The sequence below is a fragment of the Nelumbo lutea genome, chromosome 3 (assembly GCF_056320005.1).
Source record: "Nelumbo lutea isolate HS-2025 chromosome 3, American lotus-T2T, whole genome shotgun sequence".
Lineage (NCBI taxonomy): Eukaryota > Viridiplantae > Streptophyta > Magnoliopsida > Proteales > Nelumbonaceae > Nelumbo > Nelumbo lutea.
This window is the reverse complement of record NC_142686.1, coordinates 49,042,003-49,060,488: the sequence shown is the minus strand read 5'-3', so window position 1 is coordinate 49,060,488 and position 18,486 is coordinate 49,042,003. Positions and strand designations below refer to the sequence as shown.

General features: G+C 35.2%; 2 protein-coding genes across 5 annotated transcripts; one reads left to right on the top strand and one right to left on the bottom strand.

The window, feature by feature from the left end:
- Positions 1 to 3: 3 nt before the first annotated feature.
- Positions 4 to 6,530, top strand: LOC148864844 (U-box domain-containing protein 43-like). 3 transcript variants are annotated; one of them, XM_088976839.1, is made up of 5 exons: positions 4 to 218; positions 640 to 841; positions 1,710 to 3,122; positions 3,890 to 4,208; positions 4,558 to 6,530. In XM_088976839.1, exons 3-5 carry the CDS (start codon positions 1,887 to 1,889, stop codon positions 6,033 to 6,035), a joined length of 3,033 nt encoding a protein of 1,010 aa, XP_088832965.1. In that variant the 5' UTR covers positions 4 to 218; positions 640 to 841; positions 1,710 to 1,886; the 3' UTR covers positions 6,036 to 6,530. The 3 variants fall into 3 exon arrangements, with proteins under 3 accessions (XP_088832965.1, XP_088832964.1, XP_088832966.1); XM_088976838.1 differs by lacking the exon at positions 4 to 218 and having other exon boundaries at positions 377 to 841; XM_088976840.1 differs by lacking the exons at positions 4 to 218; positions 640 to 841 and adding an exon at positions 866 to 1,004.
- Positions 6,531 to 6,683: 153 nt separating this feature from the next.
- Positions 6,684 to 13,813, bottom strand: YLS5 (Class I glutamine amidotransferase-like superfamily protein). 2 transcript variants are annotated; one of them, XM_088976842.1, is made up of 4 exons: positions 13,550 to 13,813; positions 7,673 to 8,116; positions 7,228 to 7,590; positions 6,684 to 6,975 (listed from the first exon to the last, which is right to left on the bottom strand). In XM_088976842.1, the coding sequence occupies exons 1-4, from the start codon at positions 13,727 to 13,729 to the stop codon at positions 6,931 to 6,933; spliced, it is 1,032 nt and encodes a 343-aa protein (XP_088832968.1). In that variant the 5' UTR covers positions 13,730 to 13,813; the 3' UTR covers positions 6,684 to 6,930. The 2 variants fall into 2 exon arrangements, with proteins under 2 accessions (XP_088832968.1, XP_088832967.1); XM_088976841.1 differs by having other exon boundaries at positions 6,684 to 6,961; positions 13,550 to 13,812.
- Positions 13,814 to 18,486: the final 4,673 nt, after the last annotated feature.

Genomic DNA, 18,486 nt, shown 5'->3' with positions numbered 1-18,486 from the left:
TGTTCTTCCAAACTCAGAATAGTCTCCACTTTGCTCTATTGTGAATGGTGAGAAAGAAAAAGAGTGAGGGAGAACTTAGTGCAAGCCAAGTCTACAATGAACTAAGTTTGACAATTGCAGAGAGAGAGAGAGAACTCAGATGAAGAGGAAGAAGAAGAAATGAGAGAGAGGAGGTGGGGGAGATTTGTCGCCCGATGTTCACTGTTCGGAGGAAGAAGGTGAACAATGCATTTCCTTTTTTTGATATTTTTTTCAAAAAAAATATTTTTTTTAAAAAATTATATTAAAATAACTATTTTTATTGATATTAGAGCCAAAAGTTGCCGATCGGCAATAACCCCAACTTTTAAAGCATTTTTAATTCAGCGTTTTCTTTGAAATTGACAGCCAGAACCTCAGATGCTTCGCCCCACACTGGTTGGAATTTCTCGGAAAAAAATATCTATTTGAAAGATAGCCAAGAAAATAAAGAATTAGTTAGGCATCTCTTATCACTAACTTCGTCATCAATTAAGTTTAATTTCTTTTTCATTCCATTCGGACTACTCTTTCCTCACGGGAACTAAAAGACCCGAAAGCCGCTTTTGTTTAGAAATCCTCGTAAATATTGACTTCCCAAAAGTCTTTCTTCTGTTAAAGATGGTTGCTTCGCACGGATCTCGGGTTGTGAGAGTTAGAACCAAGAAAAAGGAAGTGAAAAGGAGCTCTCGAGGCGCGAGCACTGAGCACTTTCGTTATTCTCCTTTTGCTGGAGTCGTTATAGTTTTTTACACGTCACGGGGAAGTGGTTCTTCTGGGTTCCTTCAAAGCCCCTTCGAATGTTTTCTTTCTCCCGTGACTTGTAAGTATTTCTTTCTCTTTCTGGGTCTTTGATGTTTTTCTTTGATTTGTTTTTCGTTTCCTTCGCGGTTATGAATTGAAGTTGCTGAATTTGCTGTGCTGTTGATGGGTTTCATTTCCGACTCTGTAATGGATTGTCTGAAATCTGAATGCCTTGCAACTTTGTAAGTTATTGCGGTATGGTTAATGGTGTTTGGAGTAATATGTATTTTGCTTCCTTGCCTTTTCCATTACTTCAACATGGTCTTGCTCAGTTTGATTTGTCCTGTTCCCGTGATGCCAAAAACGTGTTTTGGGTGATGGGTTATTCCCTTTATCTCTCTTTTTTTACTTTTATGGCTTTGTTCTTTCCTCTCCGGCCAGCCATTAGAAATGTGATTTCCTTGAACTTGTTCATCTAAATTATATGTGGTTGAGACAAATTTGTTATTCTCTTTTGCATATGATTCTTTATTGGGCTTAAAAGAGGGAAAGGAGAATGCTAGTTACATCTCAGTTGGCTCACCGCTTTAAGTTGTTTTTGCCACTTTGGAAGATTTGTATCTGAAAATCGGAAATTGCTCTTTGTTGTTTCGGATTACGCACTGACATGGAGTAAATTGAGAAGATAATACAATAGAAAGGCAGTTCTGGTTGGAACGTTCTCTAGTTCGTCAAGGTGCCAACCAGCTGGTTTCCTGCTGGTCGTAGCGGAGACTTGGGATCGAATCCCGCCTGCACCTGGGTTGGGGGATGGGCTACCCCCATTGTGTAGCCCTTCAAAAGAAATTAAAAAAAAAGGCTTATGTTTTGTTTTCTTAGTGCGTTTTTTTCCCTTTAAGAGAAAATGCTTAAAATGGAGAACCTTACTTCTTTTTTTTTTTTTCCAGAATCATATGATGGATCTTGTTACACTTTACATGCATAACAAATATGTTCAGCTGAAGAAAGGAACCGAAGGCCATTCAAGGTAGAAACATGTGCGTTAGGGATCCACTTTAGGTTATGTGCTCATTGACCTATAAAATACCAGTAGAGGATTTGGAATACAGTCATTAGAAATCATAATGGCATTGGAGCTCATACCTATAGGGACCCTCTTGGCTCTTGTAACAAACCAGGTCATAAAGACAGCTCAAGCTGCAAAGGATGTTATTATAGAGAAGGACAGTTTCAAGGCTCTGTCTAAATATCTTTTTGATATTGAACCTGTCTTAAAGGAATTGCAGAACCGGGAGTTGAACGATTCTCAAGCTGCAAGGCATGCTCTGGAATTCCTTGAGCAAGATGTTAAGAAGGCAAATAACCTGGTGGAGAAGTACAAAAACCGAACCCGCTTTTACCTATTGGTAAATTGTAGGAAAATAGTTAAGGAGGTACAGGATGTCACAAGGGAAATTGGAAAGTCTCTAAATGCTTTGTCCCTTGCAAACACTGAAGTCCTTGCTGACATGTCTGAAAAGTTGAACATATTACAAAATGAGATGCAAAGGGCAGAATTCGAGGCTTCTCATGGTCAGCTTCAAATTGTTGAGAAGTTGGACAAGGGTCTACAAGATGAGAAGATTGACCAGGGCTTTGCAAATGACATACTTGAGGAGATAGCAAGGGCAGTAGGCGTACCCATAGAACCATCAGAAATAAGCAAGGAGCTTGCAAGCTTCAGACGAGAAAAAGAAGAAGCTGCAAACCATAAAGAAAGGGCTGAAGCATTCTTCCTGGGACAAGTTATTGAGCTGCTCTCTCAAGCTGATGCTGCAAAGGATCATGAAGAAATCAAGAGGCAGTATTTCCAGAGGATTCAGACTATACAAAAGTATGAACAATGGCAAGAATACATCCCACCATTCAAGTCATTCTATTGCCCCATAGATTGCAAAAATGTGATGGTTGATCCAGTCAGCCTTTGCACGGGTACAACATGTGAGAGAGCAGCTATTGAGAACTGGTTTGGAAGTGGTGAGAGAACTGATCCTGCAACAGGTGAATTTCTTGATGATCTTTCTTTGAGGCCCAATCTTCGATTGAGACAGTCAATAGAAGAGTGGCGAGAACTCAATTATTGCCTTAAGATCCGATCTGCCAGGACAAAGCTGCACTTAGGTATGGATTCTTCCATGCAAGAGGCACTCAACCAAATGCAGGACCTCATCAAAGAGAAATCAATCAACAAAGACTGGATTGCTATTGAAGGACTTATCGAGGAAACCATGTCAATTATTAGAAGTTCACACAACAGGGATGTGAAGAGAAGAATTTTGATTACATTGAAGGCTCTAGTAGAAGGGCATGCCACAAACAAGGTCAGCAGTTTTATGTTCTAAATCTTTCTATGTATGAGATGAGAGGAAATTATAGTTTCCTATTCTTCTTTGCATGTGCCTCTTTTTTTTATATATTGCAATAGCTGAATTTTTCTCTTCAGCTTGCATAATTGAATGAGTCAAGGATTGTTAAGCAATATACACGCAAATTTGAGGTTTCAAGACCATGTATGGTTATTATAGCTTGAATTTTTCATGAACTATAATTTATAAATGGTGTGTTTTGAAATGGAGGACTGCATTGTGAACTGCGGTTTTGCAAGTACCTGTCACCAATTTTCGGATTTGCTAATATGATATATGTTTTTTTTGGTGTTCCAGCTCTGGGCATTTCCTTACATTTTTTTTTTCTAAATGAGTGTGTTCTGAATATACCATTCTTATGTTGCATGAGCCCTTATATTCCAGATAGCTTGGGCCAACATTGGGTAATGACCTTTTTTATATTGTGTGAGCCTTGCTCTTTTTTATATCATTTTTTTTTCTGTGGTCTTTTTTTTTGGCTGTTCAGGTGATAATGGGATGTTTATATTGTTTAATTTATTTCTAGCAAAAATATTTGGAAAATTCAATTGATTCAATCAGGACATTGGATCATCTTGGACTTGTCATCTAAGTAATAAAAAAGCCAAAAAAAAAAAGAAGGAAAAAAAACTTTAGTCACCTTACCATGTATCTGCACTTCTAGTATCTTCTGTTAAGTTTCATTACTTTATGAATTTCAATATTTCAAATAAAAATTTCAGGTTAGAGTGATTGAGTCCCAGGGATTGGAGCTCATTGTTCCATGCTTAGGGCGTGACCCAAATACATCAAAGGCTGCAGTAGAACTGCTTTTTGAGTTGTTGCAAGACAGATCTGGCTGGAATACTTCTGTTTCCAGGAAACTCTCTCAACAAAGCAGTGCAATTCTTTTCCTTGTTACACTTATGAAAGGTTCAGTAGAGGAGTCGGCAGACAAAGCAGAAAAAATCTTGTTGAAGCTGTGTGACGATAATGAAGATAACATTATTCGTGCTGCTAAGGCTGACTGGTTTAAGCCGCTTGTTAATTGCATAATTCAAGGTTAGAGTATTTTCATTTAAATTTATGAAGCTTGTATCTCTTAACACTGTTTATATTATTGTTATATTTTGGTTTCAAAGATGCAAGCTTGTTAAAGGGGGTAAATATATCTCTTTCGATATGGCGTACCTAGTTTTCATTACTAACTCCTTGCCTACCTCCACATGGGCTGTCAAAACACATATATAAAATAAAAAGATAAGACTCATATAGAGCAGCTAGAAGTTAGTTTTTTTTTTTTTTTCATTTTTTCAACTCAAATGTATCAAGTATGCTGGTAGTGGTCCATGATTGGAACTCTTAATATGATTTGTAGGTCTAATAATGTGGTTCTATACTTATTTTTCAGGACCAGAATCATCAAGAATATCAATGGCAAAAAAACTCACGGAAATGGAATTGGTGGACTGGAATATAAAAATCCTTGGTGAGGAAGGAGTGATACCTCCGTTGCTCGAAATGGTAACAGGAAATCTTGAATCTAAACAATCATCTCTGTCTGCATTGGTCAAATTGTCCAGTTGCCGTGAGAACAAAAGGCTGATTGCAGCTTCTGGAGGGGTTTGCCTTGTTCTTAAACAAATGTTCTCTTCCCATGTACGTTCTATCATTGCTAGGTGTGCTGAGATCCTTGATAAACTGTCCTCCCGTGGTGATGGAATTGAGTTCCTTGTTGATGAAAATGGGGCCCAACTAGATTTAGAGCAGATTGTTACCAACCTGTTAGCATTTCAACAGAATCCAAACTCATCCAACACAGTGCGCAAGCCTGCCTTGCAAGCATTGCTAGGCATTTGCAAGTCTGGAGAAAGGTGTGTTGAAAAAGCAATACTCAGTGCTAATGGGGTTTCTGTCATCCTTCCTTCACTAGATGACCCTGATCAGGAAATCCGAGAAGTTGCCATTAATCTGTTATTCCGCTTCTCCCAGATTGAGCCACACGGAATTGGTGAGTTTCTTCTCATGAAAAGGAGGCTGGAGACACTGGTAGGCTTTCTTGAGGATGATAGTAAATGTGATGTGCAAATGGCAGCAGCTGGGTTGTTGGCCAATCTTCCCAAATCTGAAACAGCACTTACGGAGAAGTTAATTGAATCAGATGGGCTGCAAGCGATCTTGAACATCTTGAAATCTGGGAGCATGGAAGCAAAGGAGAATGCACTCGGTGCACTCTTTAGGTTCACAGATCCCACGAATCTCGAGTCACAACGATTGGTGGTTGAGTTGGGTGCCTACCCTTTTTTTCTGAGCTTTCTCAAATCTGGTTCTGCAGTAGCCAAGGCAAGAGCTGTGGCCCTCATTGGTAACCTGTCTATGAGTAGTCCTAAATTAACTGTCATGTCCGAACGGCCGAGCTGGTTGTGCTTCCATCCATCACGTGTACCCATATGTAGGGTGCATGGAGGCACCTGCAGTGTGCAAACCTCATTTTGTCTGTCGGAGGCCAAAGCTTTGCCTGAACTGGTAGAAATCTTGCAGGAGAAGGTTCATGAAACTGCCTATGAAGTACTACCAACACTGTCTACATTGGTTTGGGAAAGCTCATGCCATGGAGGTGCAAATGTCTTGCATGAGGCCAATGCCATCAAACCCATACTCGATGTTCTGAACTGGGGAATGCCCTGCTTGAAGGAAGAGGCCCTGGGAGTCTTGGAAAAGGTATTTGCAACAAAAGAACTGGCTGAGATCTATGAACCAATTGCTAGGATACCACTTGTTGGTATGACAACTAGAAGTATCAGTGATGATAGTCAGCTCGGGAGGAAGGCTGCTAGAGTCTTGGCACAACTGGAACGATATTCCAAATCATCAATGCCAATTGTTTGAAGGGGAAAGAAATGCCCAAGATGCTGCTTTGGATCAACTTCATTGTCATTTATCTAAGGCCTCGTCCCAATTATGTGGGGTCAGCTCATGAATCCTACTTTGCCATTCCATTCTGGTCAGTTCTTAAATCATTTCTTACTACTCTGATCCATGTCCTTTTTGGTCTGCCTTTTTGGATAACAGAGGAAAATTTATGTCATCTCATCTGAACCGACTCTGAAAATTTCATCACTGGCCTAATGTGCTCTTATGGATCAAGTCATCACAGATGCAAAGTAGCATTTGCTTTGTCTATATTGTCAATTATGAACCCTTCAAGCATGTGAATTACATTCTGTATAGGAAGCCTTTGTATTTGTGATATCTTTCTTTTTTTTTCTTTCCCCAAATTCAAATGTGGGTCCTGATCTTTGATTAAATACTCTGAAAAAAGGAAATTTTGGTGATATGTTCCATTAGTGAATTCAAACAAGTAAGCAAAGGACTTTGAAGATCTGAACCAAATTTATTTATTTAGAGAGAGCTTAACTCGTTCTGAAGTCCTAGCCATCATTTGTAACAGCTGAAGGAATTGAATTCCAGTGTTTAGTTAATCCCAACAATGAAAGAAGATCGTAAATTGCAACTCTTCTTTATGTGAAGTTATCATTTGTAATACCTGGAGGAGCTTATTCCATTAATACTGATTAGAATTACCAAATGATACACGTCATATATGGTCATCTGTTTCCATGGTTCAGGGACAATTGTTAAAAGGCAACAACTAACTTTAGGAGGCTGGCAAGTTCAGAGATGAAAGCTGGAAGTGCAGGCCAACCAATTGAAGTTAGGAGTTTCCCATGAGCAACGGACTCGGTAGACTCCACCAATCCACCAGCCACCTTGACTATGGCCTTCATTGCATGACCACTTGCGCATCTCTTACCCTAGAAGAAAACAACTGGAATGATATTAGTTATTTAGTTATATATTTCAAGAAGTAGATTATAAAGGTTATTGCTACTGTGCTGCTCAGTTAATGCTGCAGGCCTGCAACATGACTCCTACCAGACAAACCCAATCAAGGGAATTTACGAGGCAGTAATGGCCAAAAGCCAAGGATGTAGGCCATTCATAATTTCATATACAAATTGGTATCCTTGTGCCCAAGGTTCTCCCGTCTCCCCAGAATAATAAAGCGAGATAAGTTCACCTCCAATAAGCCAGCAGCAGCCAAGAGCAGCTTCCCTTGTCCGATTCCTGCAATGATCTTGTCCTTCTCTGCAAATTCCTTGACCAGTGCAACCGCCTTGTCATCCATGACCAGAAACTCTGGGGATCTTCCTCCAGGTATCACAAGGCAGTCGTAATCATCAATGCAGATATCATTCCAATCAGCAGTAATCATGAAATTATGGCCCTGCTTCTCGCTGCAGACTTGTGCACCCTCATGGTCGTGGATGGCTGTAACACATTTCTCTCCTTTCCTCTTGCTTGGGCTTACAGCATCAACTCTGCAGCCCAATCCTCCCAAGGCTTGGAATGGGACATTTATCTCGTAGTCTTCTACGTAATCCTGTCATGTAAGTTGAACAGATCATCACTCCAAAGAAACAGAGAGAGAGAGAGAGAGAGAGAGAGAGAGAGAGAGAGAGTACCCCACATAAGAAGAGCACTGCTTTACTCTGTGATTTCAAGATGTTGGCTCCCATTGATCGAAGGAGAAGATTGAGGTACTCGGCATGTGCAGGCCAACCTATTGCACTGATGATGTTTCCATCGTGCACACATGTGGTCACAGGCTCTGGGTCTAACCAAACACCCCCAGCAAGCTTAATGACCGGTTTCATGCTTGGAAATGCAGTGCATTTCTTGCCTTTCATGACCCCAGCAGAGACTAAGATCAGCTGGCTATGGCAAGTGGTTGCAATCGGCTTCTTAGTTTTGGCAAACTCGGTTACAATGCTCAACACCTTATCGTCAGAACTGAGTAGCTCAGTGAATCGGCCTCCGGGTATGATGAGAGTGTCATACGACTCGGGTTTGACGTCGTTGAAGTTAAAGTTCAGAGTGAAATGATGGCCTGGCAGTTCTGTGTATAGCTGTTAGATGATTCAACGAGGTTGTTAGGCTTATACGCAGATCTGAAGCCAAGATGGCGGCATAACGACTCGGACTAATGGACTGTTCTAGTGACTGGCGTAGGAGTTCGGATATGCTCACAGAACACGCCTGACACCATTCTCACAGTGCATAGCGGCTGTACGTTGGGAACATTTTTCCATGAATGGTAACATCATGTACGAGAGATGTTTTAGCGCACAGCTGCAATGCGCTGCAAGGTTGGTGCAACTGACGAGGCACATTCTGTGAGGAGCAGATTCAATCTCCTCCTGGCATAGATGGAAGTAGGCCAGTAGGGATGTGGGTTTGGGAGGGCTTTCTAATTTTAGACCCTTTCTACTTCCATAAGCCTTCAAATCTATACCCTCCCCAAAATTCATGGTGGGTTAGATTTTTTGAATCCAAACATGAAAATGTAAAATCCTCCCCAATTCTTTACTCTTATGTATTTGAGGGCAAGGTGGTTCAGGTTGAGTTTAGAACCCACATCTAAATATCTAATGAAGTGATAAATAAGTCAAATAATATGAACAAGTATCAAAATTCCTAATTATTTGATCAGAACATGTAAAATATACAAACTATTAGTTATTTTTCACATAAAATTCAAAACATAATTAAATTCAACATTTGATACAAAAAATCATATGCCTTCTAACCAAGGTTCAAAGTATCGGTACAATATGAGTTTCGGTCGTATTGGTACTTAGAAATGGTCAAAATATTATTTTAGTTTTAGTTTTTTTTTCACATTTTGATTTTTTTGGAAGCTTTTAGCATATTTTTTATTATTAAATAAATTGAGGGTCCAAAACACCTGGAAACAAGTGTTTTGGACCGTATCTTTTTTAAAAGATACGATACGATATGCCCCATATCAGATGTATCGTATCGATACTTTGAACCATGCTTCCAACAATACACAGGTTGGAAAAGGTCAGTTTTAGCCTAATGTTGTACTCCAATCATACCTGTGCAGGTTGTAAGATCCTAAAACCTGTCCCGACTCTAAAATGTTCAAACAAAAAACTCACTATCATGGCGGGTAGGGGCAAGTATTTGTCCGATAGGATAGAAATGAAGGTACTGATCCGACCCGTTAACCGACACCCAGATAAATTGTAGGTAAGCGTCAGGCAACAGGGAATGGGGGCCAAAAACCTGTCCCGACTCCAAATGTTCGCACAAAAAACTCACTATCATGGCGGGTAGGGGCAAGTATTCGTCGGATAGGATAGAAATGAAGGTATTGATCCGACCCGTTAACCGACACCCAGATAGATTGTAGGTAAGCGTCAGGCAACAAGGTATGGGGGCCTATGGTTTGGCAGTTAAGATTCTAATTTGGGTCAAAACCCACTATCGTGGTGGGTAGGGGCAAGTATTCGTCGGATAGGATAGAAATTGCCATCCTATATAGAAGTAGAACGTATTGATCCGACCCATTAACCGATATCCAGATAGATGGTAGGTAAGTGGCAGGCAACAGGGTATGGGGGCCCGAGGTTTGGCAGTTGAGATTATAATTTGGGTCAAAGCCCACTATCGTGGCAGGTAGGGGCAAGTATTTGCCGGATATGATAGAAATTGCCTAAGGTATTGATCCGACCCATTAACCGACATCCATAGGCGGCAGGCAACTGGGTATGGGGCCGCAGTCGAGGTTGTAACTTGGGTCATGAACACACGAAGGCCTAATTGTTTAACTTTATTTGCATATATATATATATTGGAATGGCATATGTCATGTATGGGGTATTTGATATTGATAGTGATGTTTGATTATGTTTTTAGATCTCAGACATAGATGAAAGTTCATATACTGTTTAAGTTGTAAGATAATTATATAATATATAAAAAAGACTATCCTCACAAAATGTCAAGATCTGAATTTTATAATTTATAAAATGTTGGTTGTAAATGCATCAGATTGAAACATTAATGCATCAAATCAATGATAAAATTATACTCAACAACATTATATATATATATATAGTTCATCCCAATGAAAAACAAAATTTATGGAAAATTGGAGATGCCACTCTTAATCGATCTCCTGTTTTGTGATAACCTAAAATCTATGAAAATAATTACTATTAATGGTTAGAAGTAAACTAAGCTATTATGTTAATTTACTCAATTAGTTGGAAGCAAAATTTATCAACCAACCACAAGAGTAACAAGTATGCAAACACTTTCTAGGCACATTGATCACCTCCACACATTTGCCCAAGAATAAAACAATTGAATGATTCATAATGTGTCACAGTGTTGCATACGACTAAGGACATGCTTTGCAAGCCTTATTTAACAACTGTACACATGATAACATATAGTCCTAGAGGCCAAATGCCCTTATAAGACATGGGCCCAACTAGCAAACATGTTTAGGGCCCATGGAATGAAATTTCTGTATTTTTTTGTAATTTTTCTTATATTTTTTTCCATTTTTTATATTTTTCTATAAATTTTTGTTTTATTTTACAATTTCTGTTAATTTCTGTAATTTATGGGTTTCTTTTTTATTGTAATTCTTGTTATTTTTCATCAATTTTTATGATTTTCTACATTATTTTGTAAATTTTCTATGTATTTCTTTGTTTTTTGTAGTTTATATTATTTTCTTCCTTTTCTATGTTTTTCATAATTATCTTGCATTTTTTATTTTTTTCTTTAATTTATGTTATTTGCTACATTTTCTATCTTTATTTGTATATTATGTATTTTTATAGTTATATTTTGCTAAAATTTATGTATTATGTGAAAAATTAATGGGTCATGGTGGGTTTGGGTTGAACCCAAAATGGGTCATTAAGGGGTTGATGGGTCAGGTGCCCACCCAATGGCTTTTTAGAAAAGACAATGTTTTTTTTTCTTTTTGCCAACTACCATTATGCACCCTCATATAGAATTGGGATATATTAGAAAAACCAAAAAACTAAGGGGTAGAATTGGTATGAAAAAGAAGGGTTTTTTTACCACACTAACTGAATCATTCTCATTTTTTATATATGGTAGTAGATATAAATTCTTATTTTATTCTATGTTATTCATTTTTTTTTGTAATTTATGGCTTTTCTTTGTTTTTTGTAATTTATGTTTTTTTTCTTCAACTTTTATGATTTTTTATATATTTTTTTTTGTAAATTTTCTCTATGTTTCTTTGTTTTTTTGTAATTTATATTATTTTCTTTCTTTTTTGTATTTTTTCACAACTATTTTGCAATGACAATATGTACAATGGGAAAAAATAGAAAGTTGAGGGTAAAGTTGGAAAGTAAAATCAGGGTCTTTTGGCCAAACCAATCGCAACATTCTCATTTTTTGGTATGGTATAGATTTGTAATTTATGTTATTTTTCTTCAACTTTTATGATTTTCTATATTTTTTTTTGTAAATTTTCTACGTATTTCATTGTTTTTTTGTAATTTATATTATTTCTTCATTTTATGTGATTTTTCATAATTATTTTGCAATGACATATATACAATGAGAAAAATAGAAAGTTGAGGGTAAACTTGGAAAGTAAAATTAGGGTGTTTTGACCAAACCAATTTCAACATTCTCATTTTTTTAGTATGGTATAGAAATTTTTATATTTTTTTTTGTAAATTTTCTATGTATTTCTTTGTTTCTTTGTAACTTATATTATTTTCTTCATTTGAAAAAAAAAATAGAAAGTTGAGGATAAAGTTGGAAAGTAAAACCAGGTTGTTTTGACCAAAACAATTGCAATGCTCTCATTTTTTTTGTACTAAATTAATATTAAGCCCATAATAGGATTCTTATTATCTAATTAAAATGAATATTAATTCAAGAAGAGGTGTCTTTTGTATTCTTTTCAAGTTTTGTTGTTTAGATGATTTCATATGCACTATGTTAATCCTAAGTGAGGTTCATGAATTTGTAATTTTTATTCTAAATATCTCAGGGTGAATTTATAGAGTAATTGATTGATATATAATTTCAGCAAAAACATAAATAACGATAACTCCAATCACCATTTAGTAGTCCTTATGTGTCATATGTGTAATTGATTAAAATTTTTGAATGGTTGCAATGAGTTAAATGAAAATAGTAGGTAGCAACAAGGTCACCACTGGAGAGCGTATTGGCCATTTATAATAAGATAAAATACTTGAGTGATGAAAAAAAGATTATTGGAAAACAAAAATTGTTGAGGGTAAAGATGGAAATTAAAATTAAGATACAACCATGTTAACAATTTGCATTCTCATTATTTTATCGTTGGAAAATGTTTGATGGACAATGTACGACCTCATGAATCATGATAGTTAAATAAATTATTAGAAAAACAAAAATCATAAAGGGCAAAAAGTGAAAGCAAAATCAGGTTTTTTGATTAAAAATTGTTAACATCCTCACTTTTATAAATGGTAGAATAATTGATTGATATATGATTTCAGCAAAAACATAAATAACATAACTCCAACCACCATTTAGTAGGGGTGTTCACGGGTCGGGTTGGGTCGGTTTATTGGGGTTTTCCCAACCGACCCGATCTGGTCGGGTTACCTGAGGTGAAAACTGAAACCGACCCACTGATAGGCCAAACCGATCTAGTCGGTTTGAGTCGGATTGGGTCGGTTTCAGTTTTGCTCTTGTGCAAAAGGACACCTAATTGAATTCTAATTGTAATTGCCTAATGGATTTCCTATTTGGTGTAAAAGACTATAGAAAGTTAGAAACTAGTATAGATTGCCTATTCTAATTGTAATTGCCTAATGGGCCTTCTAGTTCTAGTAGAAGACTAGTTATAGTTAAGTAGGAAACTATTCAAACTAGAAACTACCGAATTAGTAGAAGACTAGTTCGATTCGAGTCAGGTTGGTTTTGGTTTTCACATGAAAACCAAAACCGACCGGTACTGATGAAAACCCGACTGACTCGGGTTGGGTCGGTCTGGGTTGATCGGTTTGGTTGGGTTGGGCTGGTTTAGTCGGGTTGGGCATTCTTATGAACAAGCCTACCATTTAGCAGTCCTTATGTGTCATTTTTGTACCCGATGAAAATTTTTGAATGGTTGCAATGAGTTAAATGAAAATAGTACGTAGCAGCAATGTCACTATTGAGAACCTATGTGGTCATTTATGATAAGATAAAATAGTTGAGCGATCAAAAAAGTATATTGGAAAACAAAAATTATTGAGGGTAAAGATGAAAAGTAGATACAATCATGTTAACAGTTTGCATTCTTATTCTTTTATTTTATTATTGGAAAAAATTTGATGAACAGTATACGGCCTCATAAACCATGATAGTTAAACAAATTATTGGAAAAACAAACTCAATTTCTTTTAAAATTCTTAACATCCTCATATTTATAAATGGTACATATATATATTTGTATTAATGCAAATAAAGTTGCACAGTAGAAGGATTGCTATTACCTCGTAGCCCATGTAGTCATGAACGGCGGTGATGCACTTGTCGCCGGATATCTTGCCGGGGGAGACGCAATCGACCCGGATTCCGAAAGCCTGGAGAACGTGAAACGGCACGATCGTCTCGTAGTCCTCCATGTAATCTCCGCAGATCATTAGGGCGGATTTGCGAGTAAAAGAAACCATGGTTTGAGATGGGAGAGCGGTTTCTGTGGCAGAGAGAGTGAGTCGGACCGAAATAGAAATACCTGCACTGAGTGGAAGTTGCTGGTGCTGGGGCTACGGGGTTTTGTTGATTCCCAGAGTGACAGGGCTTGGCCCAATTCCCACGTGAGGCTCGTTGGCAGTTCTCGTTCGCTGCGTTCCATGCTTTCACGTAGTCACGCAGCGAGCTCTCCGTGGGAGTGGCGTGTGAGCCTGGCCTCACTATAAAATTGGGGTCCATTGTAAAAATAGGACCGCTATGCATGAAATATGCTTTTGTTGTCAGGTGATCTGGACTCCACCTTTTCCTACATCGGTCTGCATCAGTTTATCATGCATTTTGGTTGTGTTTGGTTTGGTTGAAAATAAAAAATAAATAGAAATTTGAAGGAAAGTTCACGAACGAATATAATAAAGATAATCTCTAGGTAGCACAGTCAGGTTTGCATTATATAATAAATATATCTTGTTGGATTTTAGCACTCATTAAAAAAATGATCTATTGCAAATTGATGGATATGGGATAGATTAAAACGGACATGAATTAGAAATAGCAAGAAATAATATAATTAAAATGCTCATAATTTAATTCCACCTTTTTAGATACTCAATCGTGTATTTTATGTCAATTCTACCTTTGACGGGGCTTAGATCCTTATTATTGAATATATTCTGTCATTGATCTATTTTCATATTTTTCATAATATGAAATTTTATTTTTTTTAGGGAACGTTATTCATTTTTTATTCTGTATAAAAAACTATGCATTTTATTCTGTATATTATACAGAATAAAAAAAATGAACCTTCCTTGCTATTAATACGTTGTTTTCCTTTTCGAAGCCTCTAGTCTATGTTTGGTTTGACAGGAAATAAGAGGGAAAGTTCTTTGTGAAACTCCTTGAGAACTTTCCCTCAACGTCCTATTTCTCTCTTATTTTCTATCATACAAAATACAGCCCTAATATTAAACCATTAGCCATAAATTAATAATGTCCTCAAATTCCTCTCCATATATTTTAGAAGTAGAGTTTACATTAAGGCTATGTTTAGTTTGAAAGAAAAGGTAGGGAAAGAAAGGGGAAGATAGAAAAATCATTACAACCCTTGTATTGGTTTTCCTGTCTTTCCCTTCCTTTCCCTACCTCCTTCAAACCAAGCATAGCCTAAGTTCCCCATGCATGTTTAAGATATAAGCTCTAACAGTAAGATTCTCTCTAATACATGTTATTAAAACATAATACATGTTATTTTGTTTTGAAAAATAATACATGTTATTAAAACATATAAAAAATTGGTTTTTAAAACAAAAACAAATTTTCTAGTATAGAAATCATATAGTTTGCAGAACATGATGTTGAATAATCAGATGAAAACATATTTTTGAAACCAGATTCAAGAACATATTTTTTATTTTAATTTTGAAAACAAAAAATATGTACACAACCAATAACATGTTTCTTGTGTTTTTGTTTTATGAAATAATCTGTTTTTAAACAAAATCGTTTTGATTTGTTTTCCAACCAGCTACAAGAAAAACCATTTATGTTGTAGAACGCTCCCTTAGATGTTACCATCCAACCTTTAGTTTTCTAATATTCTCTGCCATATTTGCGTGGTGGATGTCTTCTTCCCTCTTGATGCATAGTCCTCTTCATGCAAGGCATACGTACATACTTTTCCAATTTGCTAAAGCCACTAGGTCTATTACCTGTCCAAAAGCTTCTTCTCACCCTTCGGTTTGGTTTGGCAACTTCCACCTTTTGTTAAGATCAATGTGGGGATGCATTAGTGGTTGGCCATGGTGGGCCCCATCCATGATTGCTCCATGGCCAAGGCTGAAAGCCGTGTTTTCTCTGAGGCTGCATTTGTTTGCAATGCAAAGTTATTTGTACTGATGCAAAATTATGGTAATGCAATTAATTTAGGTGCAAATCTTGATTTTTGTTTTGTTTCAAATTTTACCTTATTTTAATTCATTGCAATATAAATGAGGTAAAATAAGACATGAAACAGAAGAAACTAAAACCCAAACCACAACCAAATCAGAATTTGCATTCTTTTCATTTGTATTCCCATGCTTTTGTACTAATGCAAAATGAAATTGCACTGCAATCAAACACAGCCTGAAGGTATTGAAATATGTAAGGCTATGTTTGGGGTTGGTGTTACAAATTTGTGAGATCATATGTTTTGTCTATGTATAAAAATTTTGTGTTGATTAATATAAGGGTTCCACTATCATGTGGAAAAGATATGGTATCTGAAAAGCAACGACCAATAAATTGGAATTATAAACGTGGTGGTGAATAAGGTGTCATCTATCAAAGTTCATGGGTGGGTTTTGATTGGTCAAAACTTTTTCCATATCATATTTTTTCCGCATCATAGATTTTTCCTTAATTATAATTTTATAAATTGCTATTTTTATTTAAAACCTCAAATTTGAAGTTGTCCCTTGTATAGATCATCTACCAACACATGGTGCCAACTACATCCCAACTCACCATTGCATCCGTATTTCAAGAGCATCTACCATGAATGACAAGAGAGATGTTCCCAATGTGAGGCCACAGTGGCCTGTTGGGACTAGGTTGATAGCATTCGTTGGTGGTGGATCCCTACCAACAATCTGGGTCTCTCTTTGCAAAGTATTTATTTGGAAAATGACTTCCTTGTTTCTTGGCGGCTTCAAGTAGTGATTGAGGATTGCAAGAAAAATCACATTTGGTTCTCACAAGACCGTGCTCACACCATTCGCCTCTACTTTATTAAAATTATCTCTAATTCCTATTTATCTTCTAAATCATCTCTAATTCCTATTTATCCTCTCCCCTACTTTTTATCTATATCTATCTAAAGAAAGTTTACATTAAAAAATTTAAGAATTATTTAAATATTCTAACAAAATTTTATAATAACATTAAAATATCTATTAAAAACACAAAAAATAATTTTATATTTTTACAAAATATATCATGAAATTATGTACTAACAATTTAAATTATGTTTTTTTGGATTATCAATTTAAATTATTTTCAAATATTTAATAATATGCAATAGCTTTAAATAAATAAAATTCAAATAAAAAATATTTTATAGATTACTTAAATATTTAAATAACTAAATATTTATCATAACTATATAACTAAATATATCACTGAATTATGTACTAATAATTTAAGTTATATTTTTCCAGATCATCAATTTAAATGTTTTCAAACATTTAATAATATGTAATAGGTTTAATTAAATAAAATTCAAATAAATTTTTTTTACATATTTTATATATTTATTGTAATTTAGGAAATATTTATTGTTTTTTTGATAAATGCATTTTCAATGATTATGTATAAATTTATTTTATTTTGTTATTTAATAGAAAACTTTCAATAATTATTGGAGATTAAACTAATATTAGTGAAATTTTTAAATTTAATTTATTGTACTTATTGTATTTATTCTATTTTTGTTATAACTTATTGATTAATATTTTTTAGAGATTAAACTAATATTTGAGATTATACTATTTATTGACTAAGTTAATATATTTTTAGTAATTATTGCATTTTTGTAATTGTTATATTTTTTCAATATCAATAAATTTTCAATAATTATTGGAGATAAACTATTGTTATTTATCAGAGATGTGACTATTAATTTAGTTAAAATTATGAGTGTTCATAAGTTGGTTTGGTTCGGTCATAGGCTATTTGGCCAACCAAATTGACCTAGTCAGGTTGGGGAGTTGGTTAGCTGAAATTGACTGACCTTTTGTGAAAATCGACCCACTCAAGTTGTGTCTATTTGGGTCGATTTTTTGGTTTGGTCAGTCGGTTCAAAATATTTAAACTTAAAAATTAAATTAAAATTTAAAAATTATAGTGCAATTATTAAAAAAATAGATTTATGATATAAAACATTTTAGACTAAGAAATATGAGAAATTTTCCACTTTTCCATATTAAAAATTATATATAAAATATAAAGTATTAATATATATCGATGGTTAGATCATTCGAATTGGTGAATTTTTAAACCAAAGCCGACCTAAAATACTAGAAAACCGACCAACTCGGGTCAAGCTGATCGGGTTGGTCAGTTTCATCAATTTAATGAATAAACCAAATTGAAATTAATTATTGTTATTTTTTTATTATAAAAAATTTATTAAAAGTAGAATATACAAATATGAATAATTATTAATTATTTAAAAAGTTGAAAGTATAAAATAATTGTATAATCTTATGTGATTCTATTAGGGTCATTTACTAGAACACATTTTATAGTTTTACATATTTACTTAAACCTACCTTATAGTTTTCATTTTATTAAAATATCCTATATATTTTACAACTTATTTACTTAATCAACCTTTCATTAAGGAGTGTTTGTTTTGTCAATAGGCCCATGATTTTTTATTCCAAAAATACCCTTAATGTTATTTTTGATACATAAAACAAAATTTACCAAATATAACCAATAGAGTGGTTCCCCGTGTCTTATAAAGGGCAAAAATGATCTTTTTATTTTTTGATTAAATCCATTGCAAATTATAAGATTTGCAAATTATAAGTGATTGCATGTGTCATTTTCCACTGTCATCTAATGGAAGATTGATTAAATCTATTGCAAATTATAAGTGGTGCTTTAGTAAAATTTTAACTATATATAGGGTAGATTTTAGTAAATCCATGAAAAAATAAGGGGTATTTTAATAAATGACCATTTCTATTATTTA